Here is a 23,680-nt window from a genome sequence, read left to right on the forward strand (position 1 = left end):
AACATTAAACTACTTTGGCAATTTTAATTAAAAAAAAAAATGTAAAAGTATTCATAGTATTAAAAAAAATGACCCAGCAAAAGTCTGCGTAAAAGTTATTTGTTGGAAAATTTTTGTTAAAATGCAACGATCTTGGAACCCTGTTGAGTGGCTTAGAATGCATTGCAATTTATGTAATTTTTGTCAGGATAGAGCCCAATGGAAAAGAGATTTGCGTAGCCGAGAGAAAAATTACAATAAAGATTATTTCTTGAGAGTAAAGCTACCGTGAAGTCGGTAATGAAGATGGTAGGGCCCACTCCTCCATACAGAAGGTAGTTCTTAACTACACTGCCACCGGTTCTATCCTTCAAACCCCGTGCTGGTCGTCCTCTGGCTTAAGGCTTGGTTTTCAGGATACCAAAATTGGTAGTCGCTCAACCCCTTTCTGATCATGTGCCTATCGAAGTTCTTTTGAAAGTTTTTCTGCAAAAACTGAAACGAAAGCTAAAGTGGAAGGACAACCACCGCCTAAGTTACGCAAATGCATTTATCAGGAGTTCAACGTCTGGAACATCTGAGTTAAATAAACTGCTCAACTTAATCGTAATCTTTAGCAGAAAGCACCCGTGGTTCGACGTACAATGCGAAAGGGATCGGAAACACTCATTTGATTGCCTTTAACAACTAAGACGAAAAGAAATAACGGTCAATATCTACAAAACGGCAATAACAAACTGAAAATGTTTATGAAAAGAAAAACGCCAACTACAAGAAGTTTGCTACAGCAATAAATTCTGGGATATCATAAATAAATTAAACGGGAACAGACAGAAAAAAAAACATAAAAGAAAACTCAACAGATTTCAGTGGCCTACTATCCCAAATGCAGTCCAAATGGACTCCCCTTTCAGCATAGCAGAAATAGAAAGCGCTGTCCTAATACTAAAGCAAAAAAAAAGCTCCTGATTATGCCAGAATAGCCGCTGAATTTTTCAAAAACGCTCCGCTCCGCTCAGTCGCTAAGATTTGTGCTGGAGCCCTGCTAACACGTAAGACAACATGGGTTAACCAGGAACATATTCTCAGTGAGTTTCTGACATCTCAAAAAGTTTCTCTATAGTGTATTCGTGCTGTCATCAATCGCAACAAAAAAGAAAGCTATAATTTTCTTTGTGACTTTAAAACCGCCTTTGATACAGCGAACTGAAATAGCCTTTGATACAAACTAAGTCAACTCGGACTCTCAACTTAAGCCATACTAGCACTGTCAAATATCTATGAGGATAAAAGTGTGTGGGATAGGTCAGAGAGCTTTCAAATTGGTTCGATACCAACATTGAAGTCAAACAAGGCTGCATTCTCAGACCTCTCCCCTTTTCTCCCTTCTCTGAGTACTGTAGCTTATGGAACCTCGTCTTAAATACAAGGAAATCTAATATTATGGAAGTTAAGTGTACTGGTACTGGCCGTCGCGCTAGGAACGAACACTAGCAACTTAACGGAATCCAGCGGGAACGTGATTAATCCATAAAATAAAAGATAAGATTTTAGGAAAAAAAAAACGTTTAAACGAGAGCCAAATACAGTCGATTCCAGGCGACAGTCTAAACAATCATGTGCTATACGGCAGAGGTGTTGGGAAATCAGAAATATAAAAATGCGGAACACGTGCTAATTTTTATGGTAAAAAAAAATTTCGACACACAAAATTTTCACAACTATGTCAGTTTTATTGAAACTGGACTGCCAATATATTTTCTTACACCCTTCAGTAGCACGCTAATTAATTTCTGAAAGGAACGAATTTCCGTCCTTTAGATGGACGGATATTGCAACCGAATGCAACTGCTTCCTTGATCTCGATGATGCATATTCGTGGAGCAGGACTCATGCCGAAATCGTTACCAGATACCACAGTAAGGAAAGGGAAACTTTTATAACTATAACTAAGACCAAAAACAGCGTCGCGGCGCGTTTATAAAAAATCTTCAGCACAATTTATTTGAAAACAAGAAAGAAAGCAAACTTCGGCAAGCCGAAGTGTATATACCCTTGCAGCTATTGCAAAAACTAAATATTCTTGAAAACATTAAAATTATGATTTACTTGGGTATATGTTTAAAAACATTGAAGCTATGATGATTTGCAGCTTAATTATTCGTTGGTTCCTATGGCAGCTATATGATACGTTTTCCGATTTCAATAAAATTAAAAGCGTAATTCTGAACTTTGAGTTTATTAATAAGTTAAAAAGAATTTAAAAAAAAAAGTTACAAAATAGAAAAGTGACATTTACGAATATTGAATAGCCCTATTCTATTATCAAAAATAACATAACACAACACTGAATTTAGTATTTTGATCAGACCTATAATCTGGTCGCATTTGAATTTGCCTCTTTCCTTTTTTCACGGGTTCTGAGCATGTGGCGTGTGTTATTAAAAGCTCATAAAATAATAACTAAAATATAAAACCAATCTCAGTGTGTTATTTGTCTTGGTGCTAAAGGATTACAACAGGTTATGGGCCCAGTCCACGTTCGTTTAAAAAATTAAAAGTAAAAAACACAATTTTTGAGTTTATACACACGCGAGTGAATACATATATGTACATGATGGACAAATCAAAGCGAAACATAAAACCGTTTGACGGTGAGAAATATTCAGTTTGAATAAGAGCACTTCTTGCTGAACAAGACATATTAAAAGTAATTGATAGTGAGACTCCTGATGAAATAGATGAAAGTTGGGTTAAGGCAGAGAGGAGCGCTAAAAACATATTGATAGAGCATTTGAGTGACTCCTTCTTGAATTTCGCAACGAGCGACAACACAGCACGCGAAACTCTCAGAAGCCTGGATTCCGTGTATGAACGAAAAAGTATTGCGTCGCAGTTATCTGTGCGCAAACGGTTGTTGGCGCTTAAACTCAAGAGTGAGATGGCTCTAGTGAACCACTTTATTATTTTTGATGAACTAGTTGGCGAACTTTTAGTGTCGGGGGCTAAAATGGACGAAATGGATAGAATCTCGAATTTGCTAATTACAGCAATAGAGATACTTTCAGAGGAAAGTATATCGCCCGCGTTTGTAAAGAACCGTTTACTAGACCACGAAATAAAATTAAAAACACTAATAACGACAATAGTAGAAAGGTTATGCAGACTGAGGCTAAAACTAAATTTAACAATAACTATAAAAACAATAATAGCTCTAAATATAAACAAAAAATTATAATACAAATTATAATACACGCAATACGGTTTGCGTGAAACAAAAAGTAAATAACATAAAATTTTATCATTGTGGAAAGTTAGGACACATGAAAAAAGATTGTTTCGGCTATAATAAACAAATAAATACTGAAAATAACAAAGAGAATAACAAACGAGCGCACACTGCAACCACAAAGCCAGGCTTCGCGTTCATGCTGAAAAGTGTAAATAAAAATGTTAATAATTCAAAAGTGAACGTGAATTTTATTCTTGACTCGGGTGCTACCGACCACCTCATAAATGATGAGGCTTTATTTATGGACCATGCTGATCTGGAAACTCCAATAAAAATTGCCGTTGCTAAGCATGGGGAGTATATCTTCGCAACAAAACGAGGAGTCGTCCGTCTGAAAAATGAACATCAGATAACGCTGGATGATGTACTGTACTGCGGAGAAGTTGCAGAGAACCTGATATCGGTCAAAAGGCTACAAGAGACTGGAGTAACAATAGTATTCGACGAAAAAGGAGTTAAATTGAACAAAAACGGTGTCACGATTGCTGAAAACACAGGTGCGTACAATATGCCAGTTATTGAATTTAAAGCTTATAAAGTTAATTCGAAAAATACAGATTTATATAAACCATGGCACGAAAGTAAAGGAAAAATGTTAGAAATAAAAAGAAAGAATTTATTTAATGATATTCGTCTACTTGATAATGTTAATCCTTCTGAGGATATATGCGAAGCTTGTTTAAATGGAAAGCAAGCCAGATTTCGATTTTCTAAATATAAAATTAAAGAGCATATAAATAGGCCCCTTTATGTTATTCATTCTGATGTCTGTGGTCCGATAACACCAACAACTATTGATGATAAAAATTACTATGTAATTTTTGTGGGTCAATTTACCCATTATTGCGTCACTTATTTAATAAAACAAAAGTCGGATGTGTAAAAGATTTTGGGCCAAAAAGTGAAACACACTTTAATATTAAAATTGTTAATCTATACATTGACAACGGTAGGGAGTATTTATCTAATGATAGAAAGGAATAAGTTACCACTTGACTTTACCATATACTCCACAATTAAATGGAGTTTCAGAACGAATGATCAGAACAATTACTGACAAGGCTCGTGCCATGGTAAATGGTGCCAGACTAGATAAATCATTTTGGGGTGAAGCGGTGTTGACGGCAACGTATTTAATAAATAGGATTCCAAGCAGAGCACTTGGAGATCGCGAAGCAACGCCGTATGAAATGTGGCATAATAGAAAGCCGATTTTGAAATATTTAAAAATATTTGGTTTGCATAACAAGATTAGGAAACGGAAATTGTCGGGTACGAACCAAATGGCTTAAAGGTATGGGATATTGAAAATGAGAAATTTATGGTTGCCAGAGACAAATATGGTTAACTCTAGAGCTACTAAAAGTGAAATCCTGAATGATAGTAAGGATAATAATAAGAAAATTAAATTCCTGAAGGAGAGCAGGGAAAGTATGCCCCTGAATGAAAGTAAGGAAGGAATGTAATTTCCAGAATGAGAGTATAGAATATTTTGAACAAGGTTTCCTGAATGAGAGTAAAGTAAATGAAAATTTCCAGAATGAGAGAATGGAATATTTTGAACAAGATTTCCTGAATGAGAGTAAGAATAACGTAAATGAAAATTTCCAGAATGGGAGTATGGAACATTTTAAACTAAAAATCCAGAATGAGAGTAAGGATACATAAATAAAAATGTTCAAAATGAGATTTTTGAACAAGTGATCCTGAACGAAAGTAAGGATAGCGATAACAATAGTGTCCTGAATAAGAGTAAGGAAGGAAAGCAGCCTAGAAAAATTTCAACAAACGAAATTGGTAATAAAGCTAACGATTTAACTAGAAGAAGCGAAAGATTGAAAAATAGACCACACATATCTTATAGTGAAGATGATCTAAGTCTAAATAATTTTATAATGAATGCTCACACTGTTTTTAATGAAGTTCCTTATTCATTTGATGAAGTACAAAGTAGAAAAGATAAGTCTTTATGGGTCGAAGCTATCAAGGTCGAACTCTCTGCTCATGAATAAAATAAGACATGGACTATTGTTAAAAGACCTGAAAATAAGAACATTGTAGATTGTAAGTGTGTATTTACTTTCAAGCATGATGAAACGGGAAATCCAATTAGATATAAAGCAAGACTAGTTGCACGCGGTTTTACACAAAAATATCAAATAGACGACTACGACGAAACGTTCTCTCCTGTTGCGAGAATTTCTAGTTTCAGTTTTATTTTATCGATTGCAACTCAATATAATCTTAAAGTACATCACATGAATGTTAAAACTGCTTTTCTCAATGGTACGCTGAAGGAGGAAATATATATGAAATTTCCTCAAGGAATTATTTGAAATCGAGAAAACGTATGCAAATTGAACAAAGCCATTTAGGGGCTCAAACAAGCAGCTAGATGCTGGTTTGAAATTTTTGAGCAGGCATTAAAAGAATGTAGATTTAAAAATTAACCCGTCGATCGCTGCATATATGTTCAAGATAGAGGCGATAACAAGAAAAATATTTATGTCTTACTATATGTGGATGACTTAGTAATAGCAACATCAGATATAAAAGCATTAAACAATTTTAAGCAATACCTAATGTCAAAATTTAGAATGACTGACTTGGGTGAAATACGTTACTTTATTGGAATGAAAATAGAAATTGGCCAAGATCAGATATCTTTAAGCCAATCTGAATATATTAAAAAGGTTTTAAATAAGTTTAATATGGAAGACTGCAAGTCTGTAAATACTCCGCTTCCGTCAAAACTAGATTATGAAATGTTAAATGCAAACGAAAAATACGATGCTCCTTGTCGAAATTTAATTGGTAGTTTAATGTACGTAATACTTTGTACACGTCCCGATATAGATACTGGAGTGAATATCCTAAGTAGGTATACTAATAAAAATAATATAGAGCTATTGCAATATTTAAAAAGATCTTAAGGTATCTTAAGGGAAACATTGATTTAAAAAATAATTTTCAAGAAAAATATTAATTACGAACACCTATTTGTTGGCTATGTCGACTCAGATTGGGGTGGAAATGAAAATGACAGAAATAGTACATCTGGTTACCTTTTTAAAATGTTTAATTCCAATTTAATTTGTTGGAATACAAAGAGACAGAATTCTGTGGCAGCTTCATCCACTGAAGCAGAATACATGGCATTGTTTAAAGCTGTCAGAGAAGCATTATGGCTTAAGCCCCTCTTAGAAAGCATTTACATTAAATTTGATAAGCCAATAAAGTTGTTTATAAGCATAGCCAGCAATCCGTCTTGTCATAAGAGGTCAAAACATATTGATATGAAGTATCATTTTTCCAGAGAGGAAATAGAGAATAATATTATTTCTATTGATTATATTCCCACAGAGAATCATCTGGCAGACATCTTCACGAAACCATTACCTCCTGGAAGATTCTCGTTATTAAGAAGGCAATTGGGACTACACCAAGAGGAATAACCTCAACAAAAGAAGACACGATTTAATCTAATTTCGTTAAACTGAAGTACCTATCTAAATTTTAATTTGATTTATGTTAATCGATGAGGAAACATTAAAAAACAAACAAAAATAATCTAACTAAGTTAAGTAATTGAAGTTCCTTTTTAATTTTAAATTTTGTATATCTGATGTTATTATATTAAGTACGTATAATGATCTGGTTGGGTTTTATCTGGGTTTCCCCAATCCTTGCAGCAAATGCACTTCCCAGAATGCACACTAGCCACATTAGAATAAGTAATGAAGTAACTATTGAACTTTAAGTTTGGTTTAACCATGTGAAATGTTGTTTTTGAGGTGGCGTATTGAATAGCCCTATTCTATTATCAAAAATAACATAACACAACACTGAATTAAGTATTTTGAGCAGACCTATAATCTGGTCACATTTGAATTTGCCTCTTATCTTTTTTCACGATTCCTGTGCATGTGGCGTGTGTTATTAAAAGCTCATAAAATAATATCTTAAATATAAAACCAATCTCAGTGTGTTATTTGTCTTGGTGCTAAGGGATTACAACAACGAAAAAAAATTGTTTATATATTTTTATTGTTTCCATGGGAGCTATGTATATGATATAGTCGTCCGATTTTGATAAAATTTATACCGTAACTCTGAAATATTTAACCATTACTATATGTCAAAGACATAAAAAAAAAATTAAAAAACAGCAGTTATAATTTTTTTTAAATTTTTTTTTTCGATTTTTCCTATGGGAGCTATATGATATAGTGACTAGTTTGCGTAGAAACGGACGGACAGACGGACATGGCTTGATCGACTCTCCTAGTGATGCTGATCAAGAACATATATACTTTATAGGGTCGGAAATGTCTCCTTCACTGCGTTGCAAACTTCTGACTGAAATTATAATACCCTCTGCAAGAAAATAAAAATTCCACGACCAACATAGAGGAGAATTTATAAAACATATAAATTTCCTCTTAATGGCATGAAAGGAGTCCAGCCTCTGCAACATGCGAGAAAACGAGGATGGTCAACAATTCATTGCAGTCTGCCCTATTCTGAGAGAGATTCGTTTTACATGTTTTACGAAAACCACCCTTTGCGAATCGGATCTCCTCAGTCTTCTAAATGGGGACAACTTGGAGATTCTGGCATGCTCTATTTTCAACCAGTATCTACAAGCAAAACATTATTTTAGAATATCTTTAGAATCAAAAATTACTAAATTAACCGACTGACGGCATAAAAGCCAAAGTCGTCGTAACCAAGTTTTGATTGTTTATTTGTAGCTCCCAAATTTTTTTTTATTATTTGAAAAAAAAAGTCTTGGTTACAAAAACGCCACTTACACCCTATCCCCCCTTTATGACTCACGCTTTACAATTTTTTTTTTTAAATTTTAAAAATTTTAAATAGATTATGCACATAGAACATATTTTTATAACATGTGATTTCCCACCAGCTTAGCTCTTTGAAAAATAAAATCAAGTCAAAAATTTGTGTTTTGTTATGTTGTGCGTGCTTGTCCAGACGTCTACCAACGCTGAGTGGCAGAATTTATATGTAGCTTTAAATTGTTTTTTTAAAGGGTCAAAAACCGGCAAAACGATTTTATACCAGTTTTGTTTATTAATATTTTGTTAATACATTTACATTTAAACCTTGCGTTGATTCGCGTTGATTCTAAACTAAAACTTTACAGATGAAATAGCACTTTTGTTAGTTTTCGGTTAAATTGGACATATACAAAAAACGGATAATTGACGTTGGCTTTCCGTATTTTATTATATTTTTTTTAAACTTTGAAACACATTATACGTCGACAAAAAAGTTGGTGCAAAAAAGCGCGTTTTTTCATTAGAGATGAGGCCATTCATCGATTGGCTTCTATCGATTATTAAAAATGATTTTTATATTTTTAAGGTGATTAAAATTTAAAAAAAATTATATTTTTTTTTTAATTTTTACTTCAAAAATTAGCTTCTATGCCAATTGAATTGAAAAATTGTTTTTTTTAAGCGATTAGTTTCAATTTCACTCCTTACTAACGATGCCTTTCGCTTAGTTTGGGATAACCGAGCCTTTCGAAAACAATTGGATGCAGGTTAATAGCACCCTGCAAACATAACTCCATATGCAACCCACCGCACAAATACTTTAAAGCACCATTCAGCGTTGTTTGACAACCATAGAAAATACCGGCATTTTTCGTTGACACCCTATTTTGGTTTACATGGCTTCCATGTAAAAACTCACGGTCTCCCCTCACTAGAAAACTGATATTCCTGTGCTTGGCTGGATCGTCTCTAATAGTGATGCTGATCAAAATTACATACACTTTATAGGAAATGTCTCCTTCACTGCGTTGCAAAGTTCTGCGGAAATTATACCTGCCACGGTCTAAAAACCAATGGTAATGTATGACGTATGATAATTAATGAATATTCTGTTCTGTAACTTTTATGGAGAAATAATAAAAAAGCGTCTCGGAAAAAGGTTGAATTGCGCTGCCCGTTATAACATAGCTGAATCGTCCCAAATCAAAAACTGAACTCACATTTGGGAAAAAAAAAATTTAAAATAAAATATTACAAACAAGAAAGGAAGCAAACTTCGGCAAGCCGAAGTTCATATACCCTTGCAGCTATTAAATATTATTGAATACATTGAAATTATGATTTACTTGCGTGTATGTTTAAAAGCATTAAGGCTATGAGGATTTGCAGCTAAATTATTTGAGTTTCTATGGCAATAAAAAACGTAGTTTTGAACTGTCAAATAATTAAATAATCAAAAAGAATTTCTAAAAAAAAATCAATTTAAAAAAGTTAAATTTTTTTAAATTTTTTTTCTTTTTATATTTTTATTGTTTTCATGGGAGCTTTAAGTTATAGTCGTACGATTTTGATGAAATTTAAACAGTAATTCTGAAATATTTAACCATTACTATATGTCGAAGAACTAAAAAAATAAATTAAAAAACACCAAAGTTATAATTTATTTTATTTAATTTTCCGATTGTTCCTATGGGAGCTATATGCTATAGTCGTCCGATTTTGATGAAATTTAAACCGTAATTCTGAAATATTTTACCATTACTATATGTAGAAGAACTAAAACAAAAATTAAAAAACAGCAAGGTTAGACAACTTTTGGTAAAGTTTCATGCAGATAGCTTGAAAACTGAGAGACTAGTTTGCGTAGAAACGGGCAGACAGACGGACATGGCTACATCGACTCTCCTAGTGATCCTGATCAAGAATATATATATACTTTATTGGGTCGGAAACGTCTCCTTCACTGCGTTGCAAACTTCTGACTGAAATTATAATACCCTCTGCAAGGGTATAAAAACGATGACGGAAGCTAACTTCGGCAAGCCAAAGTTTTAATACTTTTACGGAAGTTGCTAAAATTGCAAAAGTATCGAGAAGAATAACAAAAGTGTAATAATTGATCCTATGGAAGCTAAAACAAACAAAAACACCTCTTAACGAGGTAAAAATGATGTGACGATCGCACCTTCAACATATAACATCCCTGAGTAGGCAAAATAACTGGATAAAGCGGTCCGAATGGAACTATTAAAAAAGGTTTTTTATTGTTTTATATTACGCTTATTCATTTTTCGTTACAAAATTTCATATCATATATTTTGTATATTGAAGATGCGATCGGCAGGACTTAACTCCCTCGTTAAGAGGTGTTTTTGTTTCATAAGATTCTAAATTATTAACGTTATGAGAAATTTGTAGTCAACCATGCTTAGCCGACAACAAATGACAAAAATGTACTTTTAAAGGTCAATAAATAAATCAGGTCTACGCCGCCTCTATGAAATAAAAAATATAAGACCAAAGCCCAATTTATTGAGGCCGGTAGTATAAAAAGAGATAAGAGTATGGCCTTCAATTTTTCATACCATTGGCGTCTTCTCTTATTTACACACAGTAAGCTAAAAAATACTCTTAACCCCATACTCTTCAATAGTGAAATCCCATAATTTCTAAATTATTAAGAGCAAGCAATACAAAAAAATAAGAGAGATTATCAACTGACATATCTTTAATATGTTGAAAAAATATGTATACTTATTCTATCATTTGTAAATAAAAAGTTTTAAGGAACTTTTGGTTATTTCAGTTCTTAAATTTAACCAGAAATTTAAGCCGAAATTGATGGTTTTGGCAAGATAACAGATGTCTTTTCCACTAGTTTCAAGGATTTTCTGGAAGAAATTTTTTGTTTGAGAATTTTAGTTCCTTTTAATAGCAACTAAGCTAGTCATAATCAATAACAAATACAATGTTTGAAAAAGTTGTAAAAAAAAGCCTAGATTCGAGCTTAAGTTTAATAAAAATTGAAACAAAATGGTAATGCTAAATATGATTAGGATACGTAAGTTGTTAGTCCCCCTTTATTTGTTTTTGTTTACATGTATATTCGTAAAAACTTATGGGATTTCAGAGTTGAAGTGGTCAGTGTACAAATAGTTTTGTTGCTCACTGTGTGTACGAAAATAAGATATTCCTTTATTAATAAAGTTTTTATAGTTAGGCAGTTACCGTACAAAATCCCTTCCTAGTGGTATAACATCATGGAACCTTTCCCGAATCAACGATATTATAAACTTGACTTCTTTTTGACGTAGAGGCATCAGAGCAGGGTTGGCGTGGTCCTCTATAAGACGCACAAAACTGTAAACTGTGGACTGTACGAGGAATGGATTGCCCTCCAACCACGTTCTGTATTCAATAAATATATCCAAAAGGCTCTCGATTAGAAAAAGGTTTCTGTGGGACGCATCTCCTCCTCCAGCCTGACGAAGACAGTTCCAGATAACGTTTTCGACACTGAGTACCTGGTGCTTAACGAATTCCCGTAACACCCAAATTAATTGTCTTCGCGCTATCTCCGTGAGCTTAGTATATTTCTCAGCGACTAGCAAAGTAAGGTTTGCAACAATCACATTCATCCCGTCTCTAGAAACTAAAGTTACGTCCCGATATGTTTTTGGAGCCATGACAGGATCGGTAAGCATGATGTAGAGAAATCCAATTGAAATCTCTTCGTGCTGTTTGTCTTTGCACACGATTTGCGACAATATGTCATGCATTTCCTTATCACTAAGTCCAACAATTTGCAACTGCAGATTGATGAACGACCGCTCAAATTTCTAAAAAAAAAAAATTAAAGCCTTGTGTATAGAATATTTTTAAGGGATCGAACCTCTTCAATTTCATCTTTACAGTCAACGGCCGTGCAGACAAATAACTTTGAGACGTGAGGAGCACTTTTCTGTGGCTGATCCATTTCCTGACGTATGTGTAAAGTTTTCATAAGTGTCGCTCAGATCGCGACTCTGTTTCACTTTGATTTCATAACCAAACACAAATACAAATATCTCAAAAATGTTCTTCTTATTAACAATTTTTATCAACGTCAGCCAAGTAGCCTTTTCTGTTTTGATTTGAAGGAGACTAGGCAGATTAAACATGGTGCCTGAAGAAGAGCACGTGTAATACCCTATTCCCACATAAGACCATCAAATTGAAGTAGGTTTCATATAAACTGATGGGCTTATGACACTACATTGTTGTCCTATCTTATTGCTTTTTCTAACTATACGATTTTACATAAGTGCGAGCAAGACATACGGATGTCGATTTTAATAAGCATTGAACGAAGAAAATTGGCAGAACCTGATACCCGAGAGTTAAACTCTAGACGGCATTGGGAGAAAACTACCATTCAATAATATACCACCGGGACTGATACATCAATGAGCAAAATTGTGTTTAAAAACTACCATTTTGCTCATTCATTGAAGTTGGTGACGAAACGGATAAAAAGCGAGTCTAAATGTATACGAAATATTTATTACCATTTAAGCCTAGTACTCAGATCGCCCCGGTGTAAAGAATAAAATAATTAATCTTTTCAGGTTGGAGTTTGCAGAGTTTAGATATGTCGGATTATAAGATGGACGTAAAAAACAAAACAAAAATCAGAAAAATGTACTAAAATTATAACATGTTGACTACAAGTCCTGCCGGTCCATTTATATGTCACTTGTGTTGAACGCGGGTTAACTTTGAATTGTTTCCGTTTGTCTACTCTAGTAGATAACTATTGCTTAATTTCTTAGAATCAACCTTGGAAATTATTTTATGCACAATCATGTCAAAGGTGATTTTGACTACATAGAACTAAAGCGCTAATGGAACCCGGCACATTTAAATCAAATGGAATCAGGCTATGAAACAGCATATATGATCGAAACGATTTTTTTCCGACAACCCTAATTTTCGGGATGGTCGACTAGGTTTTGCCTAATGGCCTAGTCCCACGGAGCACCATCCACTATCCACTAGCCAATTCACGTTAGACTCCGTCTACGGTCTATCGGCAATGACGGTGCCTATAGACAATTTTTACCAAAATACTCCACCGTCAACTTCTGCTGTTAATATCTTATGCCGTTTCACCCAGTATATTTAATTGACGATTTCATTGGAGCCTAGAAAGAGTCAACTATATATGACGATTGCTTAAGATTTTGTTTTTAAAGCGTACGCTCACATTGAATTAAAAACTTAAACTTAAAAAATTAGTTTTCAGATGAAATGTGCAAGTTTTTAATAGAAAAAAAGTCAAAATACTTTTCCCGGTAGTATTCTATCGAATGGAATTCTTATTTCTAAAACGCCTAGTATTATTACTACCGGTTATCGGGTTCTGTCAATTTTCTTCATTCATTGCTCACTGAAATCGTCGCACTGGTGTCTTGCTCAAACTTACGTTAAATCGTAAAGCTAAAATAAATGCAATAAATGAGGCCAACAATGTAATGTCAAAAGCCCATACATAACTGTCATTTAAATCAGTTTTTGCAGTTTTTTTTGGGGGAACAATGAAAAACGCTGAAAAAGTGAAACTCCAATTCACACTGACTCCGTCTACCGTCATCGTATTCTTCTTCCGAGTGCTAAAAAAAAAAAATTTCAACCAAAAATTACTGATTCCACAATGCTCTACAAAAAATCGAAAAAAAATCCCTTTTCAATGGGATTTTTTGCCAGTGGTTTTACTGTGTAACCCTCAAAGCTTGCCGCGAACAAAATTGAATTTGCATACGGGAAAGAAATGTTTAAATTTATAAAGGTTTAGATAAGTCTTTCAATATTACATTCGTATTTAATTAAATACTACCAGGGATAGCTTTGATTAAAACAGTATCATTGCATTACTGCAATTTTACCTGTGGTCAGATGTTTCTGATAACGAGCCAGTTGTTAAAAGTCTGTCCCATTTCCAAGGCGTTCTATTGTGACATTCGGTTCTGTGCAATAATCACCCGATCGTTATATCTGACAACACGAAAACAATAACAAACAGTTGGCAAACAAGGATTGGAGTATGTGGATTTTAGTGTTGTCGTTGCAACCAGAATTTGTTGCTAAAATGTTCAATTTACTTCTTGAGTACCAAATCATACAAGCTTTTGAAGGCTTCCTTTTAAAGAAACGTAAAAAATTTACGGTTGTCCTTGCCAAAAATCATTTTTTTTGTTAATTTTACTTTCCCTGATTTTGTAATTTTGCATAAACAAATTTAAACAAAAGTATATGTCATTAATTTTTCAATATATCGGCTACATTGGTGTTTGGCGGGGCGATGTTTTTCAATCTTCAGCTGCTCAGTGAGCGAAACAGACACGTGCATTGTAAATATACAAAATTATTTAATTTTCCCCTATAAATACTATATGATGTTAAAATGTATTGTTCTTTCGACGCTGAAAAAATTGTATTAATATAAGATGTTTATCTTTATGTATGCTTGAACTTTCACCCACTTGCGTACATATGTACTTTCATGGCCTTGTCCCACAGAGCTCCATCCACCATCATGGTCTGTAATAGGGTGTTTCTACAGATATCCATCAATCTTCCACCATCCGTTGAAGGGATGGTCCATAAGGTCCGTTCCAAAAACTTCCCAGTTAGACCGCCGTTAAAATTTTACGGACTTTGACGGACTAACTTACGCGATAGTTAGCCGATGTTCTTGCGGTGCAGCCCTGTTCCAACGCAGTCCATTCCTAAGAAATCGTTAAGATTTTTGAAAAAAGTGAAACTCCGATTTCCACAGAGCACATCCACCTTCCTCCATCAAATTTCAGTTGATCTGAACTGCTGTAGCTCATGAAAACATAAACAAAGATGGTTGACCTGTTGACTTTGCTTACGTTTTCGCGAGCCACAGCTGTGTGGAAAGAGGGCTCAAGTTCTCAAAAATGTTCCGCTTATTCCTTAACAGTGAATGGGCTTGGATGGGCTGTGTGGGACTGGGTTATTAATACGCAAGTATTTGAGTCTGAAGGAAAATATCGGGTGTTTTTTTGCTGACTATTAGGTACCCGTTATGGCTCCTTTCCACACAATCCATCGGTTTGAAACGGCTGGAATTTTCAACAAATGTGAAACTCAGATTTCCACGGAGCACATTCACCTTCCACCTTCCGTTTTCAGCTGATCTGAACAGCTGTGGCTCGTCAAAACGGAAACAAAGTCAACAGGTCAATCATCATTGTTTACGTTTTGATGAGCTACAGCTGTTAAGATCAGCTGAAATCGGAAGGCTGAAGGTGTATGTGCTCTGTGGAAACAGGAGTTTCACTTTTTTCTAAAATCCCAACGGTTTTTCAGGGATGGACTGCGTGGAATGAGGGTTGGACTACAGTAAGCCTCGCACAAATTAGTCCGTCAAAGTCCGTCAAATCTTAACGGCGGACTTACTGGTAAGTTTCAGGAACTACTTAAGCTTATGGAGCATCCCTTCAAGGGATGGTGGAAGGTGGGTGGATCTCTTGGAAATGCGTTATTACGACGATAAAATGGAGTCAGAGGAGGCGGCGATCAACGCGGGCTACGTTTTAGCCGATACGGAACTTACGCATTCCCTCTGTATTCTGCATTTCAAAGCAGATTCAGTAAAGTTGCACGACATTGCCGAGGAGGTGGTGGCTAACCAGACGCATCCAGAGTCTCGGCAAAGTAAGTCAGCCACTACTGCCTTTCTAAATCGCCTAGAAAAAGGCGCAATAGACGCAATCCTTATTTAAGAACCTTGGATTGTGGCAATATAATCTGTGGCCTTAAAATCGTCAAATATGCTTATTTCAGTAACAGCGGTAAGGACAAATCTAGAATTTGTATTCATATCGAATCACACCTTAATGCTTATCGTATTCCTCAGTTCAGTAACGGCGACCACACAACAACTGAGTTAAAACACTCACCGCACGATATCTTCTTTCTACCTAGCTCATGACCACAGGGGCCATAAACTAGTCTAATTTTCCAACAGATGTAATGACCCTACCTTTATAGCCAGGAACAGAAAAGAAGTTTTGGACATCAATCTATTTCTGAGTCCCTTAATGACCGAATAGGACTCTGGAGGGACGGGGATGACCACTCCTTCTCTGATTATCGGTACACCGAGCTTACCATAAATACTCTATGCCCTTACTCTGAAGAAATCACCAATTTAAAAAGAACCAACTGGGGGTACTATATCAAACTCTTAGATACTAACTTAGGGGCTCTCTCTCCTCGAGAAAATTGTTAACATCCTCACAGACACCTGTATGTAAGCTTTAAAAAGAGTAAGAAAGTAAAATTGAACCATAAACCTAAATCGACCGAAGCTGCACTACACACACTAGTATCCCAGATCGAAAAAGGTTTCCATCACAAGGAATAATCCTTGGCGGCTTTTGTAGACATAGAATAAAACCGCACAAATATCCAATTAATTATGCACTTAGTTTCTTCAAAATGGCACCAAGGCCTTATTTACAAAGTTTAAATGTTTATGTTTGAAATTAGTTGGTTGGGCAGGCAGACCGATTTGTCTTAACTAGCGAAAGTAAAACGAAAATAATAGGCAGGCGATCTGCCACCGTGCCTTCAGCGAGCGAGTACATTATCGAACTAAAAACTAAAATGATTCTTGCCGTGGACAAAGGTCCAGGCGGCGACTGGCGAAAGGAATTCAAAAAGGAGTAGCAAATACAGCAATTGAAAGAGGGCCAGACAGGGCAAAAAGCAAAGGCAAAAGCAAACATCGAGAACTTAATTGACGTTAAGTTCCAGCGGAACTGTGCCAAGAAAGTGTGCAGGAGTTAGCACCTCAAGATCTGTCGGATTTTCTGAAAGAGGGAGTAAAGGTCGTGAGTTGATAATTGCCGCAATGTGGCAAACGAGTGTACGCTATTCATCGAACGATAATAGAGATGGGCCAACAGAGCGATGGAAATGAAAATTGGCCGTTTTTACTGAAGCCTCCCAGACCTCCAAAGTGAGGCGAACGAGAGGGAATAAGACACCACTCAATTTAATCTTCCAGGCAGAATTCCTGTATAGCTCGAATGTGGTGGCCTGACAGGAATAAATCTTCAGCTCAGCCTGCTCGTTTTAAGCTCCAACGAAGAGTGGTGAGAATAAATCGCTTCATTGCTCCCAAGATCCACCTGGATCGCATTAGTCGCGAAACATATAAAAACTCAAACGTACGTTTCCACGGGCACCTTGCTTCCAACTCCGATTTTGTAGCAAAATACTCCGCTGAAATCCAGACCAGTAACCATGAACGTTGAAGTTGCAATTACACGATCCTTAGGTAGGTAAGCCATTAAATGTTAAGATAATTGTGGCTTATCTAGTCCAAGTGCGTCGGACGTTGCCGCCATCTATCGGCCAAAACTGAAGACTCATGTCATCGAGCAGCGCTCGCGGACCAGAATACACATCATTCCGATGCAAGTCCAGTATAATAGCACGTATAACTGGATGCTGGCGTGGTAGTATGACAGGATGCTGCGCCACCAACTCGCATCAGACCAAAGCTATCGATGAATGGAGAAAGTGACGATAACTGGCTGGACGATGTAATTTTTCGCTTAGAATGCAGCCTCCGGTAGTCATCAGCCAAGTTGCTCATTTGGATAAGCATCTAAGTGTCCATTTTAACATCTTCGGCGTTGAGACCAGGTCGGCTTACTTATTTATTGAGTCGCATGTTAGTTGGAAGTTTATTGCACTCACACAAGGCTCTATAAAGTGCCTCGTTTTGGGAGTAATGAGTCCTGCGTAATTCAACAATAAAGGGAGCAAAATCTAGGAGGTGCCTAGCCGGAACATTAAAGCCTACTTTTGACAGAAGTTCTGGACAGTCAATGATTCCCGTCACCAGGTTGGCGATGAAACAGATGGAGATAGGGAGGAAGGGTTCAGAAATTCTTAAGGGTAAGAGAGCGAATTTTAGAAGGTTTTTCGGTAGCCTTTCTATTCTATTTATATGGATATTGGCTAAGGGATTTCAGATAAAAGCCGCGTACTCTATTTCAGAGCGCACATATGTTGAATAGAGCGCAAGCCTCGTATAGGGATCCATGAAAAGCGTAACATAGCGTACGCTTTAGGCATGATATAGTCAAAGTGTGCTGAGAAATTAAATTTGGAATCAAACATTACAACCGGAATCTAGGCATTCTTGTTGAAGATTTAAGGGCTGACCAGTAATACTGTATGTGGTTATAAGATTGTATTTGCATTTACTGTAGCTAACATAAACGCATTTATTAATGTTTAGCGGAAGTAATTTCGGCGGCACCATGAACTCAAGAAATCCAAGTCAAGCTGCAGTAATAGTGAGTCTGCTGGAGTTTCGACTTCATTAAAAATTTTTAAGTCGTCTTCATAGAGGAGACACTCTGAAGAAACATTGAATTGTACATCATTTATAAAAATAATGAAAAGCAGAGGTCTCAAAGCACTCACCCTGCGGAAGTGCAGATGTTGCCAAATATGGTTCCGAAAATGTTCCATTAATGTGTACTTGGTAGATACGATGGTTTAGGTAAGATCTTATCCAGTTTAACATAGCTGATTGTATGCCCAAATGAGAAAGTTTTGCCAACAAGGAACAGTGACAAACTTTATCAAAAGCTTTAGCGACCTGATACAAAACCATGTTGACTGTTGCTTATGTATCTTTTTAGAAGAAATGAAAGTTTGTAGACAACAACACGCTCAAAAAGCTTCGAAATATTACTTTTTTTTCAGCAATAGGACAATAATTGGAAATGATATTCTTGGCAAACAAGATTCAGGACAACCGTGCTGATTATTGAGAACAAATTTTAAACCTCTGAACAAAGGGCAGATTCCAGGAGCTCGCTCGGGGAAACACGTCTTGACAAAATGTCAGCTGGATTGTAGTCAGCCGGTACATAGCGCCAATTCATCCCACTGGATAGCTCTTGAATTAAAGATCTTCGATTAGTAATAAACACTTGAAAACTTGCTGAAGCTACAGCAGAATCTGACCAGCAATAAAACGGGCAATCGAAGAGATTCATGTTGCGTACGTCCCGCAACAGTTGAGCCAGTAATAAAGCAGCGCACAACTCCAATATGGGAACCGTGAGAGTCTTCAAAGGCGCCACACGAGATTTTGGGCCAAATAGATGTACTTCTCGTTTGCCATCAGCTATTGAAACGAGATATATACATCCTCCTGCGTCGATGATATCGTTGCAGAATCCGTGTATCTCAATAGCACCATTTCGATACAAAGCACGTCTAGGAAACTTCATTTGCTGAGTACGACCCATTTAAGATGACATTTTTAGCCGTGATGTGTTGAGTGCCTCAGGAAAACTCTCATCCCACTCGAACTTCTCTCTCCAGACTTCATGTAGGAAGATCATGGCCTTGGCAACCACAGAACCAATGAGACCAAGCGGCAATCGTGGAAAGCACCAGTCGTTTACATGGCCATCGTCAAACTTCAGGAATGTTTCTTTTTCCGAGTCAGGAATTTGAGCAACGACATCACGCTCGTTGGAACACTATTTCCTGAGCTTAAAGCCACCTCGTGCAACCAAATTTGTTGTATTGGACCTTGACTTCTTGCTTGCGCTTTAGCTTGTTTTCCAAATTGAGAAACCGACGATAAGCTTGATTGTATGGTTCACCCAGTAATTCTAGAGTGTTCTTTCCAGTCAATTGTACGGAATATTCACCAGAGTCTAAACGACATATAAAAGGTCAAAAAACATGCTTGCGCCAATAAGAAGATCTATTCGCTAAAATCTATAAAATTCACGATCGGCTAACTGAATATTCGAGAGAATTTTTCATTCATTGGGTTTAACGGTCAAACTGGTTCGTGAACAGGGGAACCCCTCAGGGTGGAGTATTCTCTCCTCTACTATGGAAAATCGCAGTAAATAAGCTGCTGTGTAACATGGAAGGGGGTGGATGTAAGGTTGTGGAACATGCGGACGATGTAGCCATTGTTTTCTCAGGGAAATTCCCTCAGACACTATGCGATCTAATGACCGCCAAACTTAAAATACTCCATGACTGGACAACAGAAAGAGGTCTGGGGTAAAACCCTCGAAAACGGAGCTGGTGTTGTTCACAAACAGATACAAGGTTCCTCAACTAAACCCACAAACATTAAATAACTGCTCTCTCTCTTTCAGCGACATGGAGACTTAACAGCCAAGAGAGAGCGCGAAAGGCAAAAATTGTCCTCTAATTCTGCAAAAAAGGCATCGGAAAGAAATGGGACAAGTCCCCGAAAATCGTCAACTGGATACACACAGCGATAGTCAAGCCTATTCTACTCTACGGAGTGTCAATATGGTGGCCTGCGCTAAAGCAGCAGACAGCCACAGCAAACCTTAACAAGGTTCAACGAATGGCATCCTTATGCATAAGCGTAGCCCTTCGACCCACCCCAACGAGGCGCTAAATGCTATTCTGAACCTTCCAGCCTGAACTTAGCCGGCATGGAGCGGGCCAAGATAGCTGCGGTTCGAATGAGGGACTTAGGGCAATGGAAATCCTAAACATATGGTCATGCCAGGATACTCCAGAAAGACACAACGATCCCACCTAAAACGGATCTATGCGATCCAATTGAATACAGCCACACCCCCTTTGAAGCATTGCTCCCAACCAGAGAAGACTGGGAGCTACGTCTACCGGGTCTAAAAGAGGCTCTCAATTTTTACACTGACAGCTCCAAATTAAATAATCAAGTCGGAGGAGGTATATACTCCGACCAACTTATCATCAGGAAATCCTTCAGACTGGCACCTGCAAGCTGAACATTAAAAACAAATATAAAGAACTTGCGAGCCCAGCATAGCCACATGTCGCATCTCTCGCCAGACATGACCAATTATTGATGCGAAGGGAACTTTTGAACATCTAAAGCTAAACCGTACCGAGTGAATCCCTTAATGTGCAGTACATTTGAACTGGCAAATATAAGCCTAAGCCGAATAATAAAATGAATAAAAGCAACCGGATGGGAGCTATGCTAGGTCAGCTGCGGTAAGGGCAGCAGACAATAATATAGGAAAGGGGACACAGATCCACGGTCTAGGTCTAAGTATGCCAAGAATTTGACAGCTGCTCTAACCTAACCTAAGCTAATTGCAATTGGTGTACTTTGTTCTGCAGCGGAAGCTCGCAGAACCTGGGTCGAAGACTGAGTGCTAAGAGGCAAAAGGGTGTGATGCTTGGACCTGCAAGTTCGACAGCAGCTTGACTTACAACTGCGCGTTTGATGCCCCTTCTTTAGGCAATTAAGACAGAACGCTAGTTTTTTTACCTTTCGAATACGCTTTTGTACTGACAGATTGTCAAATTGACCTAAGCTATAAATTGAATGGCCACTGTTGTCACACTCAACGCATCCATTTCCCAAAGAGTTAGTGGCAATTAAAATGCTTTTGTTGCAGCTACTTCCTGATTGTGAGTTATTTGAGTACGATGCAGCAGTGTGCTCTTCATTTTCCAATTTTTGACAAAGCTTGGACAAAAATGTAGTAAATTGATCAGTCGAAGAAATTTTATCAATAGCTGCAGATTCTTTCCAGTTGGCCTGAGTTTTGCTATCTAATTTTTGGAGTAAAACATGAACAAGAATGCAGTTTGAAATTTGCCCAACCGAACCCATTGACTGAAGAGCACGTAGATAAGCATTTATTTTATCGAACATATCTCTCAACTTCGTTGCGGACCGCATGTCTACTTTAGGGAGACCCACAATTGCCATTATATGTCATTGGAAAATAAGACGCTAATTATTGAAACGGTTGTTCAACAAATCCAAGGCTACAGCATAGTTGCCATCAAAAATTTCTAATGAGCGCACTGTATCCAAAGGGGAATCCTTCATGTAAGACTTAATTGCTGCAGTTTCTCAATGTTAGTAAGCTCAACGTAATTATCGATGATAACCTTACCTTATTCATAGAAAGTCGGAAAAGTCAGCATAGCCACCAGAAAATTCAGGCAATCTCAGTTTACGCCAATGATATATTTCAGCAGACACAGAATGGAAATCCGCAGATGGCTCTGGTCTAAGCGTAAAACTTCGAATTGCTGGAATTTGATGCTTACCCAATTATCGACTTTGCTTGATTTGTATCGAAATAATGAGCTCTTCAAAATCTTCGCGAACCTGGCTGCCGATTCCATTAAAATCCAGCTCCTCAAGACTGTCATGGACCTGTGTAAATGCAGCCTTATTCTACTCTGAGAGATTAACACGAAGCTGTAATTCTTCTTCACTCATAGCCTGGAGCTGCTCAACAGTCAAGGCCTTCTCAGAGGAGAAGCCTTAGCCTTAGCATTGATTCAGCCCTTAATTTAAAATGCTTCACTTGCTGAACTGATGCAGCTAAAGTAGTTTCGGTTGACATTTTATTAAATTTGTTTAGTTATTTTCAGTTTTTATCATTTGCAAATAATTAAATTCAACTGTGCAGTGTGTGCTGTACCAAAACTCTTGACCACCGAAAAACTTACGGAATGTATGTGCATAAAAACTGCACTATAGCGCTGTAAACGTTCGAAGCGGGAACAAAGGCATAAAGAGGAAATCAAAATATTTCTTGCGATGCGCGGGGGCGGGTGCGATGTGAGTGTCTCACACAAAATGTTGGGTCAGTGAGCTAAAACCGCACAAATTTCAAATTAATTATGCACTAAGTTTGTTCTATATGGCACCAAGGCCTTATTTACAAAGTTTAAATGTTTATGTTTGAAATTAGTTGGTTGGGCAGGCAGACCAATTTGTCTGTGCCTTTTAACTAGCGAAAGTAAAACCAAAAGAATAGGCAGCGAGCAAATTCAAAATCGAACTAAAAAATAAAAAAATTCTTGCCGTGGACAAAGGGCCAGGCGAAGATTGGCGAAAGGAATTCAAAAAAGAGTGGCAATTACAGCAATTGAAAGAGAGTCACGCAGGGCAAGTAGCAAAGGCAAAAGCAAACATCGAGAACTTAATTGGCGATAAGAATTTAGTTAGACTGCGGCATAAAGCTTAAATAATACAACTTTTTCTTTGCCCAGTTTATTAGGAGCTGAAAAGTTGTTTCCATCAAAGAGGAACTACTGACCGCATCCAAAATATACAGTTGATAGGTTCCAGACCAAACCCTAAAGTGTTTTCAGAGACTGCAGCTGATCCTCACTTGGACCGATAAACTATGAAAAAATGTGACATTCGCAAGCGCTTTAAAATCATGATTTGCTACCCCTGTCTCAAAAAGATAATTTCTGCAATCAGTATATCAAGAACCGAGCTGAGCTCAGCAGCATCAATCGCCGGAGCAGCCAAAAAGCCAAAAAAGCCAAACAAAGGCCTACGAAGTTTACGTCGTTTATGCGCTCAACTATGCAAAATTTAATGCCAAACCAAAATCTATTGATCCAAATGCTGGTTTCACAACAATCCAAATAATGCCTTCCCTACGGATATCTACGTGGAACGCTAACGGCATTTCACAGCATAAACCTAAGTTAGCTTAATTCCTCCTCGACAATTATATCGACGTAATCCTGCTTT

At 36.9% G+C, this 23,680-nt stretch overlaps 1 protein-coding gene and 1 long non-coding RNA gene across 4 annotated transcripts in view; both read right to left on the reverse strand.

Moving 5' to 3' along the window:
• LOC108134957 (integrator complex subunit 3 homolog) overlaps positions 1-12,217 on the reverse strand; it is a 78,058-nt gene extending 65,841 nt beyond the window's left edge. For 2 of the 3 annotated variants that reach the window (XM_041710146.1, XM_041710142.1), the window contains exons 1-2: positions 11,966-12,217; positions 11,302-11,912 (exon numbers count right to left, since the gene is read on the reverse strand). In XM_041710146.1, the coding sequence (XP_041566080.1) occupies positions 11,302-11,912; positions 11,966-12,076 (722 nt within the window). In that variant the 5' untranslated portion in view covers positions 12,077-12,217. The remainder of the gene's footprint in view (positions 1-11,301; positions 11,913-11,965) is intronic. The other variant, XM_041710145.1, reaches the window with a different exon arrangement.
• On the reverse strand, positions 3,440-6,255 carry LOC121467826. Its single transcript, XR_005977852.1, has 2 exons — positions 5,179-6,255; positions 3,440-3,602 (listed from the first exon to the last, which is right to left on the reverse strand). It is a non-coding gene; the product is annotated as an uncharacterized LOC121467826 (long non-coding RNA).
• Positions 12,218-23,680: the final 11,463 nt, after the last annotated feature.

This window comes from Drosophila elegans, unplaced genomic scaffold, assembly GCF_018152505.1.
Source record: "Drosophila elegans isolate 14027-0461.03 unplaced genomic scaffold, ASM1815250v1 contig_801, whole genome shotgun sequence".
Classification (NCBI taxonomy): Eukaryota; Metazoa; Arthropoda; class Insecta; order Diptera; family Drosophilidae; genus Drosophila; species Drosophila elegans.